The following is a 9,865-nucleotide window of genomic DNA, read 5'->3' on the forward strand; positions in this document are numbered from 1 at the left end:
TACTAACCAAAGTTAAGGCCTGCATCCAAAAGCCACAGCCCAGAACCACAAATGGCAACCTTGTCAGTTTACTTAAGCACATTTATTCTAAATACCATTTATTTAATTGAGACTTTCTGATTTCAATAGAGATATTTGGACATAAAAGTATTTACATTTACTGATTCCTTGATATAAATGTGAGGCTTCTAGGGTCTACACACACATGTGTAGCCATAACAAAGTCTTGAATAAAAACTCAACTTTGAGGATGAAATATAAAGACTTTGGGGACTTTTAGACAAATACTTTTGTGCTCTGAAGTCAGGCTGCCAGACTTGAATTCTAATTTTCTTCTTACAAGCTGACACTTAACTTCCTATTAACAGACCAAACTTTTTGTCTGTAAAGTGGGGATATAATAGACTCCCCCTTTAAGTATGTTGGTAATATTAAATGGTAGCATATGTATGTATGGTCAGATAGAAAGTATTCAATAAATATCAGCTATTATAATTAACACAGCATTGTCCTTGTATTTGTCAGACCTGAACTCTATATTTTACATGGCCTCATAAATGCAGATACAAAGATATACATACTTGTCAATTTAAAAAGTAAGTGTCTAAAGTTTTTGATTCCATGTACTAAAGATCCCACTGATGGCAGTCTGTCAGGAATCTAAATTCATGAGTAAATCCTATGAAAGGAGAGCATGATGCAGAACCATTGCCAGTTAACAAGCAGGGCCTGACAAACACACATTGAAAAGTATAGTTCTGCACTTCATCCTCATCTTTCCATAGTGGGTTCATTGCTGCCACCTGCTGGTCAGGTAAAAATTTTCAAAAACAATATTGATGCTGTTAAGATGGACAGTGAAAATATTGTTACTATGTGTACTTTAAAAAAAATCCACTAACTATACAATAATCATATGTTTCAGTATTTGTAAAAGTTCCATTTCTGATTTAGAAAAATTAAAGACAAAATGTGTCTCTGGACACTGGTTGTGATGAAAATCCTTGAATTTATCACTTTGACTATTCAGTGTGCCTATATTTGAGTTTCCTTGACTGAAGAGCAGGGTGGGGATGGAGGATGAGCAGGACTGAGAGAACTGTGATGGCGCACTTCCAACACTAAGCGATCTTGGTAATGTGGGTTTAAAAACAATGCTTTGGGAAAACCTACAAAGCTTCCCAACATCCCCTAAAAGTCATTTGTTAGAATACCTAACAATAACTTCACAGGATGAGAAACCCCCTGCCTCACAACTTTCTAGAAGAGGAGGCAGGAAACTTCTGAGCCTACCAAGTGTATAAAAATGGCTGTAGGGCTGAGTTTGTGGCTCAGTGGTAGCATGTGTGAGGCACAGGGCTCGATCCTCAGTACCTCATAAAAATAAATAAAATACAGATATTGTGTCCATCTACAACTAAAAAAATATTTTATAAAGGAGTAACTGTATAGGATTTATCAGGAACATTTAAAAAAATACATCTTGGAAAAATGACATATAATCTTATTTAATTTCTTTATGTATTTTGATATATCCCATAAAATGTCCCATAAAATGAATCTTAATAATGATTATATTGTTTACTAATTTACATTTTATGAGACAGAGATAATTTACCAAACTTGTAAAGAGTACTTAGGTTAAGGGGAAGTCACTAATGCAGATATTATAACATTTCTATTTGGCTCTGTATATATGCAGCATTGGTGTGCCCGAAGCTGTGGAAATGCACTTTAGAATAGAATCTCCCAGGTATGTACACAGCAGTTTTTTAGAAAGCTGTCCAGCAGCCACATTCTGCTCCATTCAACTCCCTCTTGTTTCTAGCTCTTCTAGAAGAGCCAAGTTGGCCATTACTTTTCCCACAGATGCTGAGCTGAGCTGCGCTGAGCTGTGGGAAGTGACACATGGTTTTGGGCCCATTGTCTCTCACCTTACAAATTCTCTTCAGGCAGCAGATGGACTAACTCTTGTGTTGTGTTTTTTTTAAAAAACTATGAACAATATTAGGGAAATATATTGACCAAATTATATTGTTATATTATGTATATGTGATTATGTAATAATTAATTCTACTATTATGTATAATTATAATGAATCAATAAAAATATAGGGGAAAAATGACAAGCTTTCCAACCTTCAGTTTGTAAATCATCAGTCTGGCAACTGGATATAAATATGTGATGATGCATTTGCAAACTATATAAATATATGCATTATAATAAGGTATATTAATCTAGCTATATCATAACAGGAAGTAAATTAGCAAATTGGTGAGGCAGTTATCCTCTATTTGACTTATCTTAATAAAGATTGGATTTTATTATATATTATTTATGAATATTGACAAATTTTATGTATATATATTTAACTTTTTGTTTGGCTTATATTTCATATTCAAAACTCAAACCAGCCAGAAGTAAAGACATAAAGAACAAACAGTTTTTATCAAGAACAAAATCATGAATAAATTATTTGTTCTTCAAGAGACTCAAGTAAAACCATAAGGACAATTTGTAAAAAAAAAAAATGCATCTGTTTTATAGGTAAATGTTTTATATATATTTTCATTTCCAAAGATATTATTTGGTTTATAATATTAGTTTATAAAATAAATCAAAAGAGGGTACCTAAATGATGTGCTTTTTAAAAAAAATGTTTTTTAGATGTTGATAGACCTTTAGTCATTAATTTATATGTGGTGCTGAGAATCAAACCTACTCCCTCACACATGCTAGGCAAGTTCTCTACCACTGAGCCACAACCCCAGACCCCTGATGATGTGTTTTGTAGATGATATTCACGGCAGATAAATCTTATGCTAAGGCACAAGGACAGGCCAAACACAGAGAATCCATTAGGGCCCAAGAGCATAATGATGCATTGTGGCTTTTATCTATCAAGTGCAATGGTGAAACAGAACTGCCCAACTTGGAGGAGTCTAGCCTCACAAAAAACATGAATTTCTTTTCCTTCACTTATATTCACTTAGGTTATTTAACTTTAAGAAAAAGGCAGATTTTCAAATATAAAAACATAATAGAATCATTTCCATTAACAAAAAATTAAGGCAAAAATCACAAAAAGATTTTTGGAGTGCAATATGTAGTCATTATACACAAAAAACTGTAAGAACTGGTGACAAAGATTTTTTTAAAAATCCTGAGTAATAAAGAAATGATTAGGATCTACATAGAGTCAGACCTGAATCTTCACAATATCATAAATGTGAAAAAATGAAACAAAACACAGTTACCTCTATTCTTTTCTGAACTCATGTGGGAGAAAAAAGATGAGAAAACGATTTCCTTTTTAAATCATGTTATTTATTTTTCCTATTATTCATAAACTGATATTTCCCCTCTTGTAGGATCAGATGTTTAATAAGCTGCTCACATATGATGCACCTCATCTTCTACAAGATTTGGACACATACCTAGGGGACAAAGAGTGGCTTATTGGTAACTCTGTAAGTATGTTTTACATCTTTAAAAATATAAGCAAATGTATTTAATTAAAAGAAAAACCCAAAACCTCATTGAAAGCATGTTACTTAAAAGAAAGGGCACATGCCTGTAATTCCGGCAGCTCTGAAGGCTGAGGCAGAAGGATCACAATTCAAAGCCAGCCACAGCAACTTAGCGAGGTCCTAAGGAAATTAGCAAGACCCTGTCTTAAATTACAAAATAAAAAGGACTGGGGATGTGGCTCAGTGGTTAAGTGCCTCTGGATTCAATCCCCAGTAAATCCTGCCCCCTGCCAAAAAAAAAAAAAAAAGAAGGGAAGGAATAGGATATACAACAGAGACAAAAGCTGGACATCTGGCTAGTGATAGAGCACTTGCCTAGCAGGTACAAAGCACTGGATTTGATCCCTAGCACTACAAGAAAAAAAATTAATGAAACTTTTCATAATATATTTGACTATGAAATCATGAAATATTTAATATACTCACATGACAACAATTTTAAAAAGCTATCCTAAAAGTTAAAACCCAAGTGAACAAATGAATCTACTTGTATCAAATAGAGGCATAGAACACACAGAAAATATATATTGTAGTCTATTAATGAAGATATGCCATCATTTGTAAAACACAGTAATTTGATTATACATCAAGACACATTCTCTCAGAACAAAAAATAAAAATCATATGCCATTTTCAGTAAACTTTTGGTGGAACTGGGCACTATTGGTATTGTTTTTCTGATATTATGATGTCTAAATTTTGGGTATAGAAATAAAAAATTATGTTGATGCTACCGAGAACCAGGATCTTCAGTGTGGGAGAAAAGGAGGTAGAGATGTAAAATCAGGGAGTTTAAGTAAACATCCCATTGCTGAATTTGAACTAGAGATAACAGTATAAACTCATGATGTTCTTTATCTTAGGATAAAGAAAAACATTTTTTTCAAATATGACAAACCCCAGTCATGAGTGCACCTTCATATCCAGATTCTAGTTTCTTAAATACTGAATGGAACAAGGGCTTCTTGGAGAAATGTCTTGTCCTCAACTTGGGACAGGAAACAAAAACTGAGCTGGAAATGCCTTATTATGCTAGAAGCAAAATATCAAAGATAACCAGAGTTCTATCGAAAAGATCCAGGATTCAACTTGAAGACTGCCCACTGGCCAAAAATGGGAAATACAAGCTTCAATAACATTAACAACAATAGACCCCCCAGTCCCCCCCAACACACAACCCCCAAAGTTTCATTGCTTACCTTCAGAAGATGATATGGAGCCACATTATTTTTCTGAAACTGTTAAAAACAAAAACTGGGAGTTTGAAACACAGCATTTATTCCCCCTTTCCTATGCAAATTATGCCTCAAGGTAACAAAAATCATTCGGACAAAGTTTCTCTTCACTATAATATTCCAGTTAATAAAAAGAAACAATTGAAATAAACTATTACTACTGACCAACTCCTGAAAAACTAATGGGCCTTTGTAGTGACCATTAATAACTGCTGATATCACAAAAAAGTGACAGTCGACACTCTGAGCCGACCAATAATAGAACACACCACCACTTAGAGGCAATCTTGCCCAAACATCGAACCAAACTCTGGGGCAGATGCTGTAGTAGGCAGATGTCTCTGCCTTAAACAAGATTGCATTCTAGGAGACAAGACACAGATTGCTTTCTTGTAGCACTGGTGACACTGGTCAGTCTGCCTGTTTTGCCCTTTGGGGTGAATTGTTAAGTAATCTTGCCACACCTTCATTCTCAACTTTTGGCTGTATCACAGAGCCCTTCACTTCTTCCCATTGACTCCCCTTATGGCTCTTCCTGAAATGGTCCTCTCCCGATTATATTCATTGAATATTTCTAAAGACTTACATTTGTCTTCTATTAAAATTCCTTTGTAAACTGTCTCCTGATCCCTTCTCTGAGCACTCTTCCTTATTTACAGTGCACCAAACACAATTGTGTCTGTTCTACAGACACAAGTCACGTTCCCCCCTAAAAGCCTTTATACTCCCTGTTCCCTGTGCTTGGAACACTGGGTCAGTCCAGATCCCTTATCATTCAAGTCTTAATTTGAATGACCTCTAGAGGGCTCCTCTGACCACACCAGAGTTACTTTGCCAGGAATTGGACTCAAAGACTCTCAACCTGAGCCACATCCCCACCTCCTTTTTCAAAAAATAATTTTTTAAAGTTTTGAGACAGGGTCTCACTAGGATGCTTACAGCCTCACTAAGTTGGCTTTGAACGTGAAATCCTCCTACCTCAGCCTCCTGAGCTTTGGGGATTACACGTGTGCACCACCATGCACAGCAAGAATCACTTCACTTTCTTATCACCTGTACTAATGTGCATACTTGTCTTCTAAAACAAAAGCTGCACTAGAGAAGGGCTTGTGTCACATCTTGTTCTCCAATTAATCCTCAGTACTTAGACCTGGGCAGTAGGTGCTCAATAAATATTTCTTGGCTGAGCTTGAAATCCTTTAACCAATAGTGTCTCTTGGTTGACAGCTGTTTATTAAGTTCATGAAACGACAGAAATCACATACACACACACAAATAATCCACACTGAAACTTTAATTTTCATTCAGAACCAAAGTAACATATAATAATTTCTAGTCACAAAGGAAAAACACTCAAACTGTACATGAGTAGGACCAGAGTATTTATCACCCCCAATTCAGTGTCAATTTTAGCATTCCACTAATAGACACCTGACTATACTTCTCCTGATGTGACAAAATATAATGTATTTTAGCCAAAAATATTTCCCTTGAAACTATAGACCCACTAGGGATAACTTCTACTTTGTTTCTTTATGCTTCAAAATATAAAGGAAAAAGAGAAACAAAATGAAATAGTTATACCTATCCTGAACACAGGACATCTGCAGGGTAAATGTAGAATCTTCAGTAATTTGATGCCATGAAAGAAGGGGTACTATTCTGAATTAGGAGAGTGAAAGGGCATAACAAGATGAAATGCATACACCTGGAAGGGATCCTATAAAGGACATTTTTGGGTGTTAAGAATATGGTGTTGTATCATTTTTCAAGTTTCTATTATACACACATTCATCTTTTGTAATAACAAAAAGTTATTTTGGATTAAAAAATTCTTTTAAAGAAATTTTGGAATGCTGTTAAAGTTATGCCTTTATGTTCAAAGAAAATAGTTTTGTTTCCTTTAACTAGGTAACTTGGGCAGATTTCTACTGGGATATTTGCAGTACCACACTTTTGGTCTTCAAACCTGACCTGTTGGACACTCATCCCAGGCTACTGACATTACGGAAGAAAGTCCAAGAAATTCCTGCCATTGCAGACTGGATACAAAGGAGGCCCCAAACCAAACTCTAGCTGATAGTTGCCATGCTGAGGTTTTGATGTTCACTGTCATCTTTCCATCAGATAAGACAGGTGTATCTTTCCATCAGATAATCCACAGACTCCCCTCCCTACCTCTGCCATGACTTTCATCTTTCATGTCATATTCTTCTTGAAAAAGTATTTAGTTACCAGTATCTTTTTTTTTTTTTAGAATAGCTTAACAACATTTTAAATTGAGAAAAAATAGTTTACAATACATGTAGTCTTTGCTTTGCACTGGTTCCAACATGCATGAATGCTTTAAAGAACATCAGTTTCTCAAATAATGGTCTGGATTTGTTACCCCAGCATACTGTAAGTAATTGCACAATATAAAAACTTTGTAGCTAGATCTTCAATCCACAAATCACTACATTAATAACAGATGCACATAATAATCAATCATGTCAGTTACTGGCTACTGTACAACTGTTATTCACACATAGCAAGGCATAGTATAGTTCTATTGTCTGCTTATTTCTTAGTGATAAATCCACTTGACATCTTACAAAAATGGATAATCAGAGACTCACCAACAAAGTGCAGCAAAGGAAAAACAAATGATATGCTGTACTTAAATTTAAATTAAACATAAATGGAGTAACATAAAAAGAGCTGACTCTGAGGATTTAACACTGTTGCAGTTTAAGAGGCTCTGGAAAGGTGGTTAGAGGAATTCAGTGAAGGTGAACTTATAGGCAAGAATAAGGAAAGTGATTGTGATAAAAATATGTACATGTCAATATCAAAAAACTTAACATTAAGAGATAAAGAGAATTCAGAAGACAAGACAGGTTGGAGGAAAATACTTGCAAAACATTTATCTGATAAAGAAAATATTGAAAAATACAAAGAACTTTGTAAAACTTAACATTAATGAATAACCTGATTAAAACATTAGCATAAGACCTGAACAGATCAGCAACAATATACATACAAATGGTAATAAATGCATCATGAGGTGCACAGTATGATGTCATCAGGGAACTGCAAATTAAGATGCCACCACACACCTATTAGAGTGGCAAAAACCAAAACAAAGACCATACCAGATGCTGGTGGGGACATGGCCCAATAGGAACTCTGATTCACTACTGAGAATGCAAAATGGTACAGCCACCTTTGAACCACTTTCTTACAAAATGAAACATACACTTAACATGTGATCCAGCAACCTCACTCCTTGGTATCTACCCAAATGAGCTAAAAACATGTTCACATGAAAATCGGACCACAGGTATTTTATAACAGCTTTATTCTCCATTGTCAAAACTTGAAAGGTACGAAGATGTACTTCAGCAAGTGAATGGACAAACTGGTACAGACACACAACAGGCAGTGCTAAAAAGGAGCCATCAAGACACGAAAAAAGATTCAATGGGTTAACAAGGCTGCAGTCATTTACTACCCCTCTGCCATTATTCTGCCCCCCCCACCCCCAACACACACACCTAGATCGTTAGCCCATGAACTTCCTTGTCAGCCACTGGTCTGACGGTTAGCCTGTAACTTCCACTACTTAAGAATAGCTCCCCTGCCATTTTCTCTCTCTCTCTCTCTCACCCTTGAGGGCAGACACTCTGCTGGTCCACTTAATCTTTTGTGTGTGGAGGGGGAAACTCAAAGGAACCTTACATATTACTAAGTAAGATGCCAATCTGCAAAGTCTGTATACTGTATGGCTCCAACTCAAAGATATGCTGAAAAAGGCAAAATTATGGAGACAGTAAAAGTGGTTGCCAAGATGTGGGAAAAGATGTGATCCATTGGTGGCACAGAGTTTTGGGGCAGTGAAACAATGCTGAATATTATAATGGTGGATATATATCATTATGTTTGTTAAAACTAATAGAGTATATAGCACCAAAAGTTAACTAGATTGTAAACTGTGGACTTTGGGCAGTAGTGTGTTAATGTAGTTTTATTCATTGTTAACAAATGTACCCCTCTGACTATAAAAATGTAGTGGGGGAGGCTGTGCATATATAGGGACAGGAGATATACATGAATTCTCTTCTGCTCAATTTTGCTGTGAACCTAAAACTGTTTTAAAAAATAAAGTCTGGTAGTTAGCTTTCTGTCACTGTGACAAAATATTCAATAAAAAGTACATTAAAAGGAATGAAGATTTATTTGGGTTCACATTTTCAATGGTTTAGCCATGGGTGGGTTGGATTCACTGTTTTTTAGCCTGCGGGGAGGCAAAACATTATGGGGCAGGGGGATGTTATAAAGCAAAGTTGGCTTACCTCATAGCAGTAAGAAGCAGAGAGAGAGGAAGGGGAGGGGTCTTAACAAACCCTGTCAAGTGTATGCCCCAATGACCTAACTTACTATGTCTACCTCCTGAAGGTTCCACCACCTCCCAAGAGTGCCATTAGGCTGGCAACCAAGCCCCCAACATAGGAGCTTCTGATGGAGATTCCAGATCCAAACTACAGTAGTCTGTAAAAATAAGGAACAATACAAAACAGTATTTATATGGAAAGAACAATAAAATGCTGGAGGCTGATCTTAATTTAGGAGTATGACAATTTGCTAACACATAAAAAAAGATTCTTGTTGTAAATTACAGAGATGGTACTGTTCAAACTACTCAGTAATTTCTAAATAAAACTAATTCTCAATGTCTCTAATGTCACATAGCATATTAAATATTCATTTTATTTTTTTCACTTATTTATACATTCATTACCAATGATAAGAATGCTTTTAATATGTTGATGAAAAAATTTAAAAGTCTTGGATAATTATGATTTTTCCCAATGATTATTAGGGTTGTTTTGCACTATTTCTACTTTTAGAGATCCACACTAACATGGAAAGCAAGAATTGCCTATATAAATAAGTTATTTAAATAGAATCTTTCCAATAACAATGCATTTAGATTATCACCCAGGAATCCATTTTAAACTAATAACTGAAAACTCAAACTTTATGTTAATATTCCAAATTTTAGATGGTTTGCTTAATATGATGCATTTAAGATGCAAAAAGACTAATAAAAATAGATAG

The 9,865-nt window shown here is 35.3% G+C and overlaps 1 protein-coding gene across 2 annotated transcripts in view; it reads left to right on the top strand.

Annotated features, from left to right (window-relative positions):
• Nucleotides 1-9,465, top strand: part of Hpgds (hematopoietic prostaglandin D synthase) — a 32,738-nt gene extending 23,273 nt beyond the window's left edge. Inside the window, exons 5-6 of one of the 2 annotated variants that reach the window (XM_047566201.1) lie at nucleotides 3,372-3,470; nucleotides 6,677-9,465. In XM_047566201.1, coding sequence (XP_047422157.1) covers nucleotides 3,372-3,470; nucleotides 6,677-6,841 — 264 coding nt within the window. In that variant the 3' untranslated portion in view covers nucleotides 6,842-9,465. The remainder of the gene's footprint in view (nucleotides 1-3,371; nucleotides 3,471-6,676) is intronic. The other variant, XM_047566202.1, reaches the window with a different exon arrangement.
• Nucleotides 9,466-9,865: the final 400 nt, after the last annotated feature.

The sequence above is a fragment of the Sciurus carolinensis genome, chromosome 10 (assembly GCF_902686445.1).
Source record: "Sciurus carolinensis chromosome 10, mSciCar1.2, whole genome shotgun sequence".
Classification (NCBI taxonomy): Eukaryota; Metazoa; Chordata; class Mammalia; order Rodentia; family Sciuridae; genus Sciurus; species Sciurus carolinensis.